Genomic DNA, 19,865 nt, shown 5'->3' on the forward strand with positions numbered 1-19,865 from the left:
GATCTCAACAGGTCGAGCAGCACCTGTGCTGGAGGGGGGAGGTATTGTGAACATTTCAGGTCAAAATCCTGCGTCAGGAATGTGTGTGGAGAGGGGAGATAGCCAACAAAAGAGAGAGAGAGGCCCTAGGTGGTTGGTGGACTGTGAAACGGTGAAAGCTACAGTAATAGGCAAGTTAGTGGGAAGAGGCAGGTGGATGATAGATAGATGCAGACAAAAAAGGGGTGAGGTGGGAGGGGGGAGAATGAGGATTATGCAGGAATCTGATAAGGAGATGATAATGGGAACTTAAGGCTGATTTATACTTCTGCGTCAAATCGACGCCGTAGCCGTGAACCCTACACAGAGCCTATGCGGATCCCTACGCCGTAGCCTGACGCGCACCTCTCCCAAAATGTAACTGCGCGTCGCGGCAACGCAGACCGCAACAACTGTGATTGGTCCACCTGGTAGCATCGCATTTCCTCCTACGCTGCAATAGCTTCCCATTGGGCGACTGAAGGGCAGGGAAGGAACTCTGGCTGCAATGCTTTCCATAAAGCTTTACAGACCTCTGAAATTATGGAGGACACATTTCGCTTTTACGAAAAAGGACGCTCGCTTTAAATTTGTTTATCCCGAGAAAGACCACCATGACCATGAAGACTTGCACGGGCAGGTGTGTGCACATGCGTGACATGCGCGAATTGCAGAGCGACACAGACACACCAACGCACAAGTATAAATGCCCACAATGGCGTTGCCCACTTGCATAGGCTACGGCGCAAGCTTGACGCACAAGTATAAATCAGCCTTTAGGGGAGAGGTGGATGGCAGATGGAACCAGAAACAGATGGGGGAGAAAGACAAAGATGGGTAATAGGGGGTGGGGGGGAGTGGAAATGAGACAAAAATGGGAGGGCCAGAAGGGGGAGGGGAGGAGGCGGGGGGAGAAGCACTGGAGTGGGGAGTAACGTTTCCTTAGCCTTCCTTTCTGTGGAAAGTTAATGCATCCACATTACACCAGAACACATTCTCCAATCACCCCAAGGCCCTGAAGGAGGGGAGGGACCAAGGTTTTATTAATTGAAAAAGAAATGAATTGGGTGTGTCAGAGCACGAAAGGGTGGGAAGTAGTGGCTTTAAAATCAAATAAGAGCACTTCCTGCTATCAACCTAAGCAGACAAGGAGAGACAGCAGTGAGTGCTGCCCAAAGCAGGGCAAGGCCTTTCAAGCCCATAAAGCCAATGCTCATTCTTTGAAAGAACTCATTAGACTAAGACCCCTGCTCTCTCTTCATGACCCTACAAACTCCCCACAACAATTTCTCCATTGAAAGTTCCTGTTGAATCTGCTCTCACCGCCCCTTCAGTGACCTCAGTCACTATCATTCACTATGGAAAATAAACAGTAGCCCCCCCCTCCCCACTACTGGTGTTAGTTTCTCCATTAAACCTCCTCTTAATCTTCTCTGTTCTACATAAAGAACAGAAATAGCCTCTCAAACCTATCTCACCACTGAATACAACAATGGCTGACTGACCCCAGGCTTCATCACCCTTCATCCCTCGGCTTTCACAAATTTATTTTTCCCCAATGATCCAATCTCTACAACCCTCCAGAGCAGAGGATGTACCTCCTACTGCATCCCTCGGCCTTATATCACCACCCCTTGTCTGCTCTTTCAAAATTCTACCACTGGGGAAACATCTATTCCATCATATTCCCCCAGGATCGTTTAATGAGAAGCATCCTCCATTCTTCCAAACGCTAAAAACAGAGATCTATTTTCTTTAGTCACTCGTGACTGAACAAGCCCCCACCCTCCCATCCCAGGTGTTACCCCTAGACTCAGCCTCTCCATAAATGTAAATTCCTGGGTCCATTTTACTGAACACAGCTGCCCTAATCATATCCTATTTTGTACAATAACATGTACCCATGACTTCACCATCTACATCATCAAGGCTTGGCACCTATTGTCTACCTGCACTGATACTTCTCTGTAACTGTAACACTTTATTCTGCACTCCGTTGCTGCTTTTCCTTGCTCTGTCTCTCAACGTACTGATGTGATCAACTGCCTGTACAGATTTACACTCTACCCTGGGACACATGACAACAATAAACCAGTTTACCACTCTTCAGATCCTTCCTGAGATACAGTTTCTGAGATCATACAGCACTGACACTAAGCTGATATCTGATGTAATTCAACAAGATGTCTCCAGGTCCTAAATCCTGCTTTTCTTTAAAAATAAACAGTAGCTAATTAACGTGACATGGTATCTTGGGAGATCTTATTCACTGTTTTTGTTTGCAACTTGTCTTTGGAAATTGACAACACTGACGGATGAGGCTTTTAATCAAGGAACCTTAATTCGACCCCGTCTCATTGTAATTTAGAAATGCTAAACCGCGAGTAAAGCCTTTGTGAAGTGTACTGCGGGTTCGCTTACTCGACATGTTGCCCTTTCGACTGAGGAATGTGCGCAGGGACTCGGGGGTGAAAGCGTTAATGCTGATGGTGGCGAGATATCTAGACCTAAAGAGATGATTGACGCTGACTGCCAGATTAGGAGCAATAGCGTCCCTCTCGCCTCTGCCCCTCCCAAATACAAAAGATAAAAGTGCCTTTGCATTGTCGCTTGTGTATTCCCAAATCGCCTGCCGCAGGAAATCCAATCGGTTGTCGCAAACTTGATTTTTTAAAAATATACAAAATGTATTATTTGCATCATTGCTTTCAGTGGGCATTTTAATAAAAAGGCCACCCTACGTTTTATTTTAAAAATCCCAATAGCAACAGCTGTCAATTCGCAAGGAGGCTTGCAATCTCCGAGGGGCGAGGTGAGACTAATCTAACAATGACCAGATTCAACAGATCTCAGCCTACATATTTATTCAAAATGTCTGAACGGGCTTTTAATGTGATGCATAACGGTTAGCTTTACAATTCAGGTTAAAATATAAATCTTATTTTAAAAACGTGACAGCAGCATCAATGTAGACATGGAGCAGATTTCAGGGCGTCTGTCAAAATAAGATTTGCAATTATGACATCCCTGTGGGCCCGCTCGTTTAACGCTGTGTCTAATGGATGGGCTGAAAATCCAGCCTCCCTGTCGTGAGCGTACCTTCGTGGCTGGGCTCCGGGTCAGGTGTGAGGGAGATGTCGTTGAGTTCCCGCAGGCACAGCCACTCTCCATCCACCGACACTCGGAAGTTGCACAGGTAGATGGTCTCCCTGGCGGCTTGGGTGATCTTTTCGGTGGTTGGAGTCGGGGCGTCACTCTGAGGAGTCAGGTCAGACATGATGACTCGGCTGCTGCAAGAACAGAGACGCGATTTTTTTGTTGTTGTTGTTGTTGCCGGCCAGTTACCCCCTTCCCTTGCGAGGGGGTGGCGTGAAACGTGCGGCGACGGATGCCTCGCTACCAGACTACCAACACACCAGTGAGGCGATGCAGAGTGACTCAGCAGAGGCTTCTCCCCGGGACAACTCCGCCAAAGCCCCTGCCCGTTTGCAAGACTGCAATCCTCCGGCAATGGTACCAAATCAATGCAAAGGCGGGTGCTCAGATATTCGCTTCAGCGACTCCACGGAGCATGCTCTGGACCAAGATGCCAGGAAAACCACTTCTCTCCTCGCAGATTCGGGATAAGCTAAAATGGCTGGCTTAGTCGAACCCTGGGCTGAACATTAAGCACCACCTGACTTTGATCCTTATCCATAAACAATTCCCGAGATGCTCCGTGGATGCTGCGGCGGCGAGTATAATTGGTGCTGCCTGCCTCCTGGTCCCAGGCACACTCACTCATCCATCTGGCAGCAGAGAGAAGGCAGAGCACGTCCACTGTCCCACTGTCTGCTTGACTCCCCACGCATCAGGCAATGCACTCCTACTTCACAATAACATTCGCAAATAAACACAGCGAATTCCGAAAACTGCACACCCTGACAGAGGGCAAAACTGGAAACACAGGCGCTGCTCAGTTTATACTTAACGCAGAAAAAAAAAAGTAGAATTGGAGACAAGGTACAATAAGCAGGAGAGAAAGGGAGTTGCGATATCGTTTGTGATACTATATTGAAGACTTGGATGTGAATGTAGGAGGCATGTTTAATTAGTGTGCAGATGGCACTAAAGTTGGTGGTGCTGCTGCTGATGGGGAGGAAAGGTTGTCTAAGGCTACAGCAGAACGCAGATCAGTTAGAAAATTGGGACAGTATTCATCAATGGAATTTCACCTCAATAAGTGTGAATGAGGTATTTTAGGAAGTCAGCTAGGGGTAGTTAGGAAGTCAGCTAGGGCAAATAAACACATACAGAGGGTGGTTGATATCGGAACTCAGTGCCAATACAATTACTCTACATAGGAATATTTAGACACAACTTAAAAAGGCAAAGTATTGGAGGCATGGGATTAGAGTAGATGGGCTAAACATCAGAGTGAACACGGTGGGCTGAAGTGCCTGTTTCTGTGCTATAACCAACAATAGAATCAGGCCCTTCAGCCCACCCGACTCAGGCTGCATATTGTATCCACACTACACCACTTCCATACCTTTGCAAGTCTAGAAAAAGTTTGAAGGTTAATAGGAAGTTCCAGATTCCCTTATGACACAGGAGGAGGCCATTTAGCCCATTCTGTTTTTCTGGCTCACAAGAATTATTCCCCGAAACCTATTCTCCCTGCGTTTCACTTCGGTCCGAAACGTCGACTGTGCTTTTTCCCCCACAGATGCTGCCTGACCTGCTGCGTTCCTCCAGCATTTTGTGTGTATTGCTCGGATTTCCAGCATCTGCAGATTTTCTCTTGTTTTGTAACCCCCAACCCAAACATCTTTGGGACGTGGGAGGAAATTGGAGCATTTAAGGGAATCTCCCACAGTCACAGGGAGAACATGCAAACTCCACACAGACAGCACCAGAACCCAGGTTACTGGAGCTGTGAGGCAGCAACTCTACCTAGGACTAGAGAAAGAGACGACCAAACTGGCAGTTACCATGGTGAATCACACCTACCTCTGCCTTTGAACGGGGAAAGCCAAAACTTTGAACCTGAATTCCATAGAAGGGTCACACTGTAACATCAGGCAAATGGCAGGACGAGGCACTGAGAGGGTTGGGATTGGATATATAGAGCTTTAGATGAGGCAAGATGATAAAGATGTTTAAAACAACACAGACAGATCACAGGCACAGTACACTGAGGAGATCGAGGCTTGCAAGGCTCCCACCCTCATTCTAACAACTTTTCACAGAAGCGCCAACGAGTCCTGTCTGGCCGCCTCATTGTGTGATACGGAAACTGCAAGGCGAGACCCTACAGAGGATAGTAAAAACTGCTGGGTGGATCAGCAGGGTCTCCCTTCCCTCTGCTTGTGATATTTACCAGCAGCCTTGCAGGCAAAGGGCCAGAAACATTGCTGAGGATCCCTACCAACCTCCGAGCATCTCCTTAACACAATACCCTCAGGGTAAAGGTACAGGAATATTCAAACTAGGTCTGCCAGACTGGGTAAATCCTTCCCTCAGGCTGAGAGACTGAGTACCCTGCCACCACTGAGCTCTCATCACTAGGACAGTGAGTTGTTTACTGTTTACCTGTGCTGCACACAACATGCACTTTGAATTACATCTTATGAACTTATTTATTTGGCACCATTTTGGTTTATGTGGTCCGGGAGGAATGTTGTTTCACTTTGTGGCGGGGGGGTATATATATATATATATATATATATATATACACACGTACACACAGAGAAAGGACAGTAAACTTGAACACTAAACACAAAATACTCTGCAGATGCTGGGGTCAAAGCAACACTCACAACACACTGTTGTGATGAAGGGTTCCGGCCCGAAACATTGACTGATCGTTTCCACGGATGCTGCCCGACCTGCTGAGTTCCTCCAGCGTGTTGTGAGTGTTAACTTGAACACTAAGCAAGAACTTTAAGCTACGTAGCTTTGTTGGAGTATTGAGTCCGATTCTGATCCCACTTCTTGGGGGGAGAGCTTGGAGAAGTTTACCAGAATGAGAGGCTGAAGAATTAAATGGAGTCTATTAAATGGAGTTCAACATGAAGGATGCTGACAAAAGAAAGGTTCCATTTTCAGGAAAAAGAAGCGGGGGAAGTAGGTTTTACCTACAGGACTGTGCAAAGGTCTTGGGCACATACATATAGCTAGGGTGTCTTTAGACTTTTACACAGTACTGTATTCGTCAACGCAGAGTGGAGAGTGAGTTTGTAAATCTGGCGGGAGCAAAGAATGTTGGGAATGGCAATGGCAGGGTCGGACAGGTGGCAGAGAAGGAGTGCTGGGGCGGGGGGCGGGGGTAGCGTGGGTGCAGACACACCCAGCTCCAAGACACCAGGCAACGTCATATGATTCCAAACAATTGGTTTATTCATCACTACAGAACATCTCTCTGGTGCTTCCTGCTCCCTCCCCTCTCCCTTCCCATTTTCCCAACTGTGATTCCCCTTTCCCTGCTCGCTTCCCACTCTCAGTCCATAATAGAGACCCATATCATCACTCACATACATCATGAAATTTGAGGTTTTTTTTTTGTGGCACCAGTACAGTATATAAAATTATACAGTACTTTGCAAAAGTCTTAGGCACTGTATGTATGTGTGTGTGTGTGTGTGTGTGTATATATCACACACACACACACACCCCAGACTATTGCACAGTACCGTAAGTTGTCAATTGAACCAGAGGTCGGTGGAGGAGTAACAAACAACCTGCTGGAGGAAGTCAGCAGATTGAGCAGTATCTGTGGGAACGTTGCAGATCCGTCAATGTTTCAGGTCGAAACCCTACACTGGGAGAATCTTCTTCAGCGGTAGGTGGCTGTGGTCTGGGGTGCACTGTCTGAAAGGGTGGTGGGAGCATATTCGACAGGAATGCTGCAAAGGGACTGAGATAAAGAGAGAAAATGAGTGGGAGAGTGGGAATAATTGTGGAAACTCTTTCAAAGGAACAGCAGGGGCTTAATGGGCTGAAGTCCCTCATCCTTCTGAGTGAATATGCAGCTAAAGAACCTTGTCCAAAGCCGTAATATCCAAACAGGGAGTAATTACCAGTACTCTAGACAAACAAGGCAATGGCTTGGTGCACCAGACACTTAGCGGAGCCACAAAATTGAGAGGTCAAGTCCCACATAACACACCTCAAGACCACAGTTCCAGCTGGCATTCCAGTACTGTACCAAGGGAAGGCTCCCACATCATCAGTGCCATCTTCTGAATGAGAGATTAATAAGAAATCTCAAACCAAGCTAAAAATGGATAGAATTGCTATAGTGGGCATGCAGTGAAGATTCAACAGACTGTTCCCTGAAATGACAAATTTGTCATGAAGAAGGATTCAGAAGTTGAGTGTATGTCCCATTCCCTCATACATCTACTGCACTGAAATGGTTGATGATGGTATGGAAACCATGGTGGGGCAAACACAAGCATCATCTGCTTGCTGTTACAGCTCCAACACTGACACCCAGGAGACCTTGGCCATGGGTTGAACAGTTTCAGTTTCCCCATCAGCTCTGAAGGTCAGCTCCACTCCTGTGAGTAGCTTGTTGGGGGTTGCGGGGGGGGGGGGGGGAGTGAGATACGGCATTGCGAGAGAGACTGAGGAAAGAAAGTGTTATCAGACCACTGTCAACGGGAGCCTCACACAACCTCCTACTGGGTTACAATGGCTTCATTAAATATATAGGCCTTCAGATGACACATTCTGAAAGTTGCTTGGCCCTCTTTCTCCAACAAACGTGACTCACTCTGCTGTGGCACCTGATATTCATGTTTTTCAGGTTTCTAGCACCACATGATTTTTTTTTGTGATTACTTAACTCATGGGAATGTGTCACTTCCAGGATCACCTGCCTTTAAATTTTGCCGTGCTCCCAGGTTGAAGTGACTTCACAAGATCTGCTGGCAAGGCCACTATCTGTGACCCATCTGGAATCATCTCTAAGAAGGTGGGAGCAAGCCCCCTTCTTGAACCACTGTAGTCTTTCTGGTAATGGTGCTCCCACAGTGCAGCTGGGGAGGAGGTCCAGGATTTAGACAGACAGTAACTTCCAAACCCAAACCCACGACCGTAACCTTTACCAACTAGAGACAAGGGCAGGAAAAGGATGAATAAGAATCAGCGTCAGATTTATTATCACTGACGTGTGACATGAAATTTGCTGATTTGTGACAGCAAGGCAAAAACTTACAAATCACAGAAGCAAATAGAAGTGTATAACTGACAGAGCTCATGGACCATTCAGTAACCTGATGGTGGAGGGGAAGGAGCTGTTCCCAAGTCACTGAGTTCCTGTAATCCCTTCCCTTCCCTTTGGTAGTAATGAGAAGAGGGCATGTCCTGGATGGTGAGGGTCTTGTGAAGGATGCTGCCTCCTTGAGGCACCACCTCTTGAAAGTGTCCTCAATATTGAGGAGGTCCATGTCCATAATGGAGATGGCTGAGTCTATAACTTTCCACAGCCTTGTGCAATCCCGTGCACTGGAGCCTCCACGTCAGGCTGTGATGCAACCAGTCAGAATGCTCTCCAACGTACAACTACAGAAATTTGTAAGTCTTTAATGACATAGTAAACCTTGTCAAACTTCTAATGAAGTAGGGTCCTGGCATGCCTCCTTCATGATTGCATTAATGTGTTGGCCACAGGATAGACCCTCTGAGACGTTAACGCCCAGAAACGGGAAGCTGCTTACTCCTCAATGACAACTTCCCCCTTCCTGAAGTCCACAATGAGCTCCTTGGCCTCACGGCTGAGTACAACATTGTTGTTGTGACACCACTCAACCACCCCTTCTATCTCTTTGCAGTGGGTTGTGGATTCACCCAGTTCCAGCACAGGAACAACCTTTACCACCATCAAGGAGATCTTCAAAGAGCTGTGCCTTAGGTAGGTGGAATCCATTACTAAGGACCTCACCATTGAGAACATACCCTCAGTACTACCATTGGAGAGGAGGTACAAGAGCTGAAAGAGTCACTCTTAATAATTCAGGAATAGCTACCTGCACCTGCCTTCAGATTTCTGAACAGCCCATGAACCGATGAACCTCATTTGCCTTTTCTGCAATATTTAGATCTGTAATTTATAGGAATTTTACGCCTTTGCAATGTACTGCTGCAGCAAAATGGCAGTGTGGTATTACAGCACCTGGGTTCAACTCCACTGCAATCTACAAGGGTTCTCCCCTTGACCACTTGGATATCCTCCAGGAGCTCTGGTTTCCTCCCATATTCCAAAGACGTATGGGTAGTACAGGGGTCCATAGACCCCTTGCTCAATGATGACGTCAAGAAGGTTGGGAGCCCTTGGGTGAGTAGATTAATTGGTCACATAGATCTAATTGGGCGATGTAGGCTCTTTGGGCTGGAAGTGCCCCATTGCAGTGCTGTATCTCTGAATAATAAAATAAAACAACAAATTTCATGTCATAGAAGCCAATAATAATGATTCTGATTCTAATTCCTGACTTGGGAATATATCGCTGATCCTTCAGCGTTGCTAGGTCAGAAAATCCTGTAGCTCTCTCCCTAACTACATCGTGCTCAAGAACAGCAGAAGTTCAAGAGAGCAGCTTACCACCACATTCTCAGTGACAACTGGGGATGGGCAATTGAATGCGGCAAACAATCTGTGGAAGAGCTTATTGGGTCAAGCAGCATTTGTTGGGGGAGGGGGAGACAGAGGAGAGAAACAATTGTCAATATTTTGGCTCAAAACTCTGTATCAACGAGAGTTGTGATGAAGAGTTTCAAGTTGAAATGTTGACGATTTCTTTCCTTCCACAGATGCTGAGTTCCTCCGGCAGATTGTGTTGCTACAGGTTTCAGCATGCGCTTCCAAGAACAATTAGATGCTGGCTCAGCCTACAATGCCATGTAACTCGACTGAATATATATATACTGAATGAAGGAATATTTTGCACATTTCTACCTCCAAGAATGACAACGTCACTGAGGCTAATTTATAATTTGAGTAGGGGTGTCACAGTGCAGAGGAGCAGGTGTCAGGAGGTGTAGGGGAGAGGAGTGGGGTGTCACAGTGCAGGGAGGGGTATGATTATCATACAATGCCTGGAAGGATGGAATGTTACACAGTGGGGAAAGATGATGTGTCACAAGATGCGAAGGAATATTGTGATAGTACCTGAAACAGGAGAGGGAGTGGAAAAACAAACAAGACTGACCAATGCAACATAAACCAGTGGATCCTAGTCACCGCACAGCTCATTAACTCTTGTACATTGAGTGGAGCAGTACCTGGGTTGCTATCGTTATAAACAGCATTACCTCCGACTTACAGACATCCAACATATAACCTGCACCAACATCACACTCTCTGCATATTGCCATATTGCTGCCTGTGGGCTTTCACTGTGCATAAATTGGCTGAGTATTTGTTACGTGGATACGAAATGCTCATTGGGCGAAAGGAGCCTTGGCTAGTTCAGAGGTTGTGGAAGGCTCTAAAGAAATGCAGAGAATCTCGAGTGCCAGTCGGGTAGGGTTGTTGACACACACCTGTCTACGGTACGTGGAGGGTAGGACAGGCAGTCCAAGATCCAGGCAGGGAATGGAGAGGTCATCCACTCTGCCTGATCTCTTCACTCCACAAGTAAGATCAACGTCCAGAATTCCAGAGAACATTGGCTCTTCCTTCAACCACAACTGAACCATTTAAATTTGCCGCTTACATCGTTTTGTTTGTGGGACCATATTGTGTAGACACAATCTGCATGCTCCACAATAAGCAACCAACGTTCTGCCCTGGTTGCAAACCAAGCTCCTGGGGACCACTGTTTAGCCATTGCTGGAGCCAACCTGAAGGCAATTCAATGCGGCAGAGCCAAGGCCAGGCAGAGCCGAGGTGGTGGGGCCCGGCCCGGGACTGAGAGCAAGGAAAGACCCAGGCTGAATTGGAAAGGTTGGGTACAGGCCCAACTGAAGCAGCAGGAGAGTGAGGAATGGTCCGAGGTTTGGACCATTTAAGAGTGCCGGTCCAGATTAAAAAGGTCAGGGTGTCGGGGCAGGCCGTTTCAGCTCGCTGCTCCGTGAGGTTTACTCATCTCTGTACTGAGCTGAGGCTGTGGCCTACAACTACTGAGCTCCTGAATCGGCTGCAGTGATGACTGGCTTCGTGCCTCTGAACTTCAGTTCCGAATGCAATTTGCTTACTTTTATTGTTTTCAGAATTTTTTTTAAACAAATTGGGTGTTTAACAGTCTGCTTTTTTAATGGGTTCTATTTGGTTTCTTTGATTAGCGGCTGTGTGTAAGGGGACAAATCTCAAGGCTATACGTAGTATACACACCGATAATAAATGTACCTTGAACTTTCGAACTTTGAAATTGTTTAAGAGGACAAACTTATTTAGAACCGCCACACACAAAATGCTGGAGAAATTCAGCAGATCAGGCAGCATCTATGGAAACAAATAAACAGTCGACTTTTCAGGCCAAGGCCTTTAATCAGGAGTGGAAAGGAAGGGGAAAGATGCCCGAATAAAAAGGTAGGGAGAGGAGATGGAGGACAAGCTAGAAGGCAATAGGTGACGCCAAGTGGGTGAGGGAGGGAATATGAAGTAAAAAACTGGGAGGTGGCAAGTGAAAAAGGAATGGAAGAAGGAATTCTGATAGAAAAGACTGGATCAAGGAAGAAATGAGAGGGTGAGGTACTAGGGGGAGATGACAGGTAGGTGAGGATGTTAACTTAAATTTTGCTGGACCAGATAATCACACCACACGCAAGTCTTTACTTTAACCTTTTCACTAGTTTATTGTTCGAGCTCAGTCGGCAAGAACCTTGAAACCGAACATCAAAAAGAGACAGAAATTCTCTCTCTCTCTTGGTGGCAGCTCAATGAGCTTCTGATTTAAAAAAACAGAAATGCTACAATTTATAGAATGAGCAGACAAAGAACACTCAGTTACAATGGTATGCCAAGTCAGTTAGAGCCAAACCTAACTACTTTGATAAGAGAGTCCACTAAGTCAGAGTTTAATTACAAATAGATATATTGTCCTCCCCGTATCAGTCATTTCTGTCGCTAGGCCCCTGACTTGATTACAGACAGATGTCTTTATCATTGAGCCTCTCCAAAGACAAGACTTAGGTCATCCCTTATTGTTTTGCTCCTCTGACTTATGTGAGCTCTGAGTAATTCCAGCCCTCATGTCACCTTGAAAAGGCAGCTACAGGCTACTAAGTGAGGCAATACTTCATTTGTGAGTCTGTTGGGGTCATCTATGGCATCCAGTGCTCCCAGTGCGGCCTCCTCTACATCGGTGAAACCCGACGCAGATTGGGGGACTGCTCCATCGAGCACCTCCGCTCCGTCCGCCACAACAGACAGGATCTCCCAGTAGCCACCCACTTCAACTCTGCTTCACATCCCATTCAGATATGTCCATACATGGTCTCCTCCACTGCCATGATAAGGCTAAACTCAGGTTGGAGGAGCAACACCTCATATACCGTCTAGGTAGTCTCCAGCCCCTTGGTGTGAACATAGAATTCTCCAACTTCCGGTAATTCCCTCCCCCTCTATCCCTATTTCACTCTGCCCTCTCCCCCAGCTGCCTATCACCTCCCTCATGGTTCCGCCTCCTTCTACTACCCATTGTGTTTCCCCCTATTCCTTCTTGACCTTTCCTGCCTATCACCTCCCTGCCTCCCCTCCCCCACCCCTTTATCTTTCCCCTTACTGGTTTTTCACCTGGAACCTACCAGCCTTCTCCTTCCCACTGTCCCCCCACCTTCTTTATAGGGCCTCTGCCCCTTCCCTCTGCAGTCCTGATGAAGGGTTCTGGCCCGAAACGTTGACTGATCATTTCCACGGATGCTGCCCGACCTGCTGAGTTCCTCCAGTGTGTTGTGAGTATTACTAATCAAGCAAGCTATTAATCTAAACAAACTGCGGGCATATTCTTCAGCGAAAGCAACAGAATTTGTTCACTAACACACACAGGGTGGCACTTAAGTTTTTTAACCCATTATTTACAAGAGTGCAAGAATCATGTCTTACTTCCCCAACATCCTTAAACTTTATCATTGAGAAGTGGTAAGACACCAGAGCAGGGAATAGATGAGGGAAAGGTAGAGGAAAAAAAAGAATTTTACCCGAAGAAATTGATGTTCATGTTATCGGGTTGGAGGCTACCTAGCAGAATATGAGGTGTTGCTCCTCCAACTTAAGAGTGGCCTCATCCTGGCAGAAGAGGAGATCATGGACCCACATGGCAAAATGGGAATGGTGATAGGAATTAAAATGGTTGCCCATCAGGGAATTCCGCTTATTATGGATGGAATGGAGGTGCTCAAGAAAGTGATCCCCCAATTTACGTTGGGTCTCACCAATGTAGAGAAGGCCACAACGTAGACAACTTCAACAGATTCACAGGGGAAGTTTTGCCTCACCTGGAAGGGGCCCTGAATGGAAGTGAGGGACGAGGTGAATGGGCAGGTGTTGTATTTCTGTCCTTTGCAAAGATATGTGCCAAAGGGGAGATTAGTGGGGAGGGACAAATGGACAAGGGAATTACAGAGAACACAATCCCTGCAGAAAGAGGATAGTGGAGTGAAGGTGATGGTTCAAAAATTCATTTATTATCAAAGTATACAACTTGAAAATCTTCTTCTCCAGGTAGCCATGAAACCAAGAAAAGAAAAGAAAGGCAGTATGAACATCAGTCATCAAATCGCCCTCCCTGCACAAAATATACAAACAAAACCAGGACAGGCACACTAACCCCCAAATCTTTCCATCTCAGTAGCAGGTTGATAAAAAGACAGGCCGGTCGAACAACAGCCTGTGCCACGTCCCACAACCTTCTCACCACGAAGTCCACACATGCTGTCTCCTGGAATCTTTCTGGAGACTGCAGAGTAACGAAGAACCCAAATGATCCCCAACCTTCCTCATTTGCCTCGATGTTTTAATCTCCCTCGTTGCTTAAATCGGCGAACAATGGAAGCTTTAATTGGTGAAATGCAGTCGAACATCGGCTCACAGCCTTGGCAGCACCGTGAGGTTCACGCATGCTGCCTCTGCCTCCTGCAATCCTCTCGGGAGACTGCAGAGCGCTGGAACCCAAATGATCTCCAAACAGTAAATCACAGACTCCCAACAGTTCCAGAATCACATTCAAAATGAAAAAAAAAAATCAAATACAAAGGACAAAGGAAGTGAAATATACGGTTTCATGATCTAGCCAGAAGATATTGACTGTAGGAACATTGTACACAGGCTCTATCTTGACCGGGAGGTGTGTTTGGATTCCACTGAAGATGGCAGAAGTTGTGGCGAATGATGTGCTGGATGTGGATCATCACTCATGGTGACGAGAAGGTGCAGATAAGAGGAACCCTATCCCTGTTAAGGCAGTGGGAAGATGGGATGAGCATTGATGTCCGGGAAATGGAGGAGACGTGGGTGAGGGCAGCATCAATGGTGTTCTCATTCTTTGAAAATGGAGGACATCTCTGATGTCCTGAAAAGGAAAGCCTCATCCTGGGAACAGATACGGCGGAGACAAAGGAGCTGAGACCACTGTTATTGAAGAAAAACATTCTTCAAAAAATCACTGCCTAACCCTTAATATCAAATTAATATTGAAAAAAGAGATACTGTAATTCTGAAGTAAAATCAGATCAAAACCTTGAAACATCAATGGTTTCCTCTTTCCATAAATGCGCCTAACCAGCTCAGTATTTCAGTAATAATTCTCCTTGTTTGAAATAAAATATTCTATGTCTTTAGTGAAGTATGAAAAGGCAGTTCACAGATTTACTTCCTTTAACAGTGATTTGCTTCCTGTTATACTTTCCTGAAACAACTGCTAATTTTGTAAAACAAAACTGAAAAGGGCTTTTTGTTAAGATCTGCATCAACTACAGCAACGCAACGTAAATGTCTGCCATCTGTAACCACAGTACTAAATTGCCCAAAGCAACAGGATGTCTAGTGAGACAACTCAATGAGCAGGATATGAACTGCAGGTGCACGGAGAACTCCCACACAGGCAATCATGGAGTGATATTACTGGGGTAGGTAGTCAGCTTTGGTTACCAGCACTAAAAATGTTCATGCGCAAATCATACACCACTTTAGTCCATTCTAGTGTGTTCGAGAGAAGGGAGCTGAGCCCTTCTAGCTAATTCCCTCACATGCGTTGAACACAGCTGTCTCCCCCTCCTTCACATCACTTTTGCTCTCCACATCAAACAACCCTCAGTTGTCCCACCCAATTCCCTGAATCCCAAACCCTCTGCAAGGTTCCAGTCCTCTAGGCCTAAAGAGGGGGCAAAAAAAGATAGACTAGAAGGGGAATGAAGACACCAGAATATTCTTGTCTAACTCCCTTAGATATGAACTCCAGTACAGAAGATGGGATGGACATCTTATGACCCAACACCTTTCATCAGATACAAGGGGTATAATCAACCAAGGCTCCAAACCCTCCGTCCTATGCAGTAATTGGTGCAATTCAATCACACTTGACACCATGGCCAAGGAAGCACACTAACACTTCTCTTTCATTAGAACAATAAAGAAATTTGTCATTGTCCCAGACGACTCTTGCCAACTTTTACAAATGCATCATATAAAACATCCCATCACAGCTTGGTAAGGCAACTGCTTCACCCAAGACCACAAAAAAACTGCAGAGTGTTGTGCCCACAGCCCAGTCCAAGACAAATCAGCCTCACCTCCACGCAGAATGTACAAAGGCTTGAAAGCCTGGACCACCACGCAGAGCTTCTATCCTGCTGTTGTTAGACTCTTGAATAAAACTTCTCATATGCTGAAGCGGAATTCTTGATCTCCCAATCTACCTCAAACGGATCTTACATTTGATTTGTCTACCTGCTGAACAGACCAAGGGAGAGAGGACAGAAAGGTTGGAGTGAGGGGGAAAGATGGACAGAGATGCAAGATAGAATCACCAAATGGTCTGATGCTGGGCAGTACACTCAGACCCTAGCACCAGTCTCTGTGTGCAGCTGACAGATTAGCTAATAGCTTTGTTGTTGACGATCATTCAGCACCTCCCACACCAAAAAGGCAAGGCAGCAAGTACAGGGGACATCATCACTTACAACTTCCCCAAGTGACACACCACTTTGATTTGAATATATACCACTGTTCCTTCATTGGCACTGGGTCTAAACACTGTGATGCCCATCCCAAAACCACTGTGGAAGCACCTTTATCAGAAGGACTGCAGTAGTTAAAGAAAGAAGCTTAACCATAGAACCATAGAAACTACAGCACAGAAACAGGCCTTTTGGCCCTTCTTGGCTGTGCCGAACCATTTTCTGCCTAGTCCCACTGACCTGCACACGGACCGTATCCCTCCATACACCTCCCATCCATGTATCTGTCCAATTCATTCTTAAATGTTAAAAAAGAACCCGCATTTACCTCCTCGTCTGGCAGCCCATTCCATACTCCCACCACTCTCTGTGTGAAGAAGTCCCCCCTAATGTTCCCTTTAAACTTTTCCCCCCTCACCCTTAACCCATGTCCTCTGGTTTTTTTCTCCCCTTGCCTCAGTGGAAAAAGCCTGCTTGCATTCACTCTATCTATACCCATCATAATTCTATATACCTCTATCAAATCTCCCCTCATTCTTCTACGCTCCAGGGAATAAAGTTCTAACCTATTCAACCTTTCTCTGTAACTGAGTTTCTCAAGTCCCGGCAACATCCTTGTAAACCTTCTCTGCATTCTTTCAACCTTATTTATATCCTTCCTGTAATTTGGTGACCAAAACTGAACACAATACTCCAGATTCGGCCTCACCAATGCCTTATACAACCTCATCATAACATTCCAGCTCTTATACTCAATACTTTGATTAATAAAGGCTAATGTACCAAAAGCTCTCTTTACGACCCTATCTACCTATGACGCCACTTTTAGGGAATTTTGTATCTGTATTCCCAGATCCCTCTGTTCCACTGCACTCCTCAGTGCCTTACCATTAACCCTGTATATTCTACATTGGTTTGTCCTTCCAACGTGCAATACCTCACACTTATCTGTATTAAACACCAGCTGCCATTTTTCAGCCCATTTTTCCAGCTAGTCCAAGTCCCTCTGCAGGCTCTGAAAACCTTCCTCACTGTCTACTACACCTCCAATCTTTGTATCATCAGCAAATTTGCTGATCCAATTTACCACATTATCATCCAGATCATTGATATAGATGACAAATAACAATGGATCCAGCACTGATCCCTGTGGCACACCACTAGTCACAGGCCTCCACTCGAAGAAGCAATTCTCTACTACCACTCTTTGGCTTCTTCCATTGAGCCAATGTCTAATCCAATTTACCACCTCTCCATGTATACCTAGCGACTGAATTTTCCTAACTAACCTCCCATGCGGGACCTTGTCAAAGGCCTTACTGAAATCCATGTAGACAATATCCACTGCCTTCCCTTCATCCACTTTCCTGGTAACCTCCTCGAAAAATTCCAACAGATTGGTCAAACATGACCTACCACGCACAAAGCCATGTTGACTCTCCCTAATAAGTCCCTGTCTATCCAAATGCTTGTAGATTCTGTCTCTTAGTACTCCCTCCAATAACTTACCTACTACTGACGTTAAACTTACTGGCCTATAATTTCCCAGATTACTTTTCGATCCTTTTTTAAACAACGGAACAACATGAGCCACTCTCCAATCCTCCGGCACCTCACCTGTAGACAGCGACATTTTAAATATTTCTGCCAGGGCCCCTGCAATTTCAACACTAGTCTCCTTCAAGGTCCGAGGGAACACCCTGTCAGGTCCCGGGGATTTATCCACTTTAATTTTCCTCAAGACAGCAAGCACCTCCTCCTTTTCGATCGGTACAGTTTCCATGATCTCACTACTAGTTTCCCTTAATTCCATAGACTTCATGCCAGTTTCCTTAGTAAACACAGACGCAAAAAACCTATGTTTTTAACGCCATGTTATTAAAGGCAGTTTAGGATGGGTAATAATTACTGATCTTACAGCAATGCCCACATCCATAAGTAAATTAACAAGACTCAATGCTCCTGGGTATCAACAAGCAACTCCTGTCAGGTTCATTTTGTGGCTCAGACCATCGCAACTGATATTCAGCAGAAAAAATTCACAGTTCAGCCTAATGTTCATATGACTAGACTCTCGGTGTGGCAATGAGAGCAGCAGCTTCTGACCTGTGGGGCAGCTCAGCACATCATGGAAAGCAGCCTCCTCTCATGGACTCTGTTTACACTCTTGGTGCCTTGGCAAAGCAACCAGCAAAATCAAGCACTGCTCCACCCTCTCTTCCGGACAGACGATACAAAAGTCAACGAACAGCAATTACCACCAGGATCAAGGACAGCTTCTATCCCACTGTTATAGGACTATAGAACAGTCCCCTGGCATAATAGGATGGAGTCATGACTTCACAATCTACCTTATTATGGCCCTGCACCTTCTTGTCTTCCTTCGCTGTACTCTCCCTGGAACACTATTCTGCATTCTCAATGCACTGATGTGATGAAATAATCTGTACAGAATGCAATATTTTTTCACCGTACATGTGACAATAATAAACCAAGTCCCAGTTGTGGCTCAGAATGCATGCAGACACTCTTAAAGCCATACTGAGAGGATGCTACAGTCTCAAAGGTATCCCCTTTCAGTTGATTAGTCCACTTGGCCCTGTTTCCCTTGGTTGATCTAACCCTCTAATGCCATGACCCAAGTTACACCAAGTCCCCTTCACGCATCACCCTTGCCCTTGCTGACCTCCATTGACTGCTGGTCAGTAAAGCCTTGATATCAATCCAGCCATTCTCTCTCATCTCTATAATTCTCACCAAATCCCCATAACCTCTGCACTTCTCCATTTCCAGTCCCTTGCCTTTAGCTGCCTGGACGCTGAGGTTTGAAATTCCCTTCCAAACACCTCTCCTCCTTTCTCTTCCTTCAACATATCCCTTACATGTCCTAGAGTCGCATGTGGCTTGGTGTCCAATTTCAGCTTGTGCCCAGATCCTTAGGGTCACCTATTTTAAAGTTGTTTTACAAATGGGAGTGAGCGATTGCCCAATACAATCTGCTACCTCAGTGTTAAACTGAGGCCTAGCAACCCTCTCAGGTAACTGCCAAGATAGGAGAGATTCACATGCATTCTTCAACCAGGCAAATGTAAACAGATTGTCACATTGTTGTTACTACAGGAGCCCAAAGACCTGCACGCAACGATTCAGGAACAGCTTCTTCCCCTCCACTATCATATTTCTGAACGGTCCATGAACACTACCCCATTATTCCGTTTTAATGCACAATTTATTTTGTAGTTTATAGTAACTTTATGCCTTTGCACTGGACTGCTGCCTCAGAGCAATAAATTTCACATGATACAAGAGAGTGATAATAAACCTGACTGACTCTGACTTGAACTCAGCAGATCAGGCAGCATCTATGGAGAGGAATAAACAGTCGGCGTTTCAGGTCGAGACTCTTCATCGGGACTGAAGATAAACAACCTCCCCACTGACTCCCGGGGACATCTGCAGTCCACGACTGCCCAAAGTGCTGAGGGAGCATTCAGCATGAACACTAGAACATAGAACAGTAGAGGAGGGGGACAGGCCCTTCGGCTCACCATGGTTCACAAAGAATGATGCTAAATTAAACTAATTCACTTCTAGAACAGAGAACAGTACAGCACAGGGCCTATATTCCTCCATTCCCTCGTCTCTTAAACACCACTATCCTATCTGCTTCCACCCCTAACCTGAACAGAACTGGAACCTACACAGAGTGTGTCAGGTTCTAGACATCCATTACTCTCCGCGTA

General features: G+C 45.9%; 1 protein-coding gene across 6 annotated transcripts in view; it reads right to left on the minus strand.

Moving 5' to 3' along the window:
- Window positions 1-19,865, minus strand: part of rufy3 (RUN and FYVE domain containing 3) — an 84,359-nt gene that overhangs the window by 62,480 nt on the left and 2,014 nt on the right. For 4 of the 6 annotated variants that reach the window (XM_063046927.1, XM_063046924.1, XM_063046928.1 and 1 more), the window contains one exon: window positions 3,118-3,308. The exons of 1 other annotated variant lie outside the window; for it this stretch is intronic. In XM_063046927.1, coding sequence (XP_062902997.1) covers window positions 3,118-3,295 — 178 coding nt within the window. In that variant the 5' untranslated portion in view covers window positions 3,296-3,308. Of the gene's footprint in view, window positions 1-3,117; window positions 3,863-19,865 lie in introns of those variants that run through there. One more of the 6 variants, XM_063046926.1, reaches the window with a different exon arrangement.

The sequence above is a fragment of the Mobula hypostoma genome, chromosome 4, assembly GCF_963921235.1.
Source record: "Mobula hypostoma chromosome 4, sMobHyp1.1, whole genome shotgun sequence".
NCBI lineage: Eukaryota > Metazoa > Chordata > Chondrichthyes > Myliobatiformes > Myliobatidae > Mobula > Mobula hypostoma.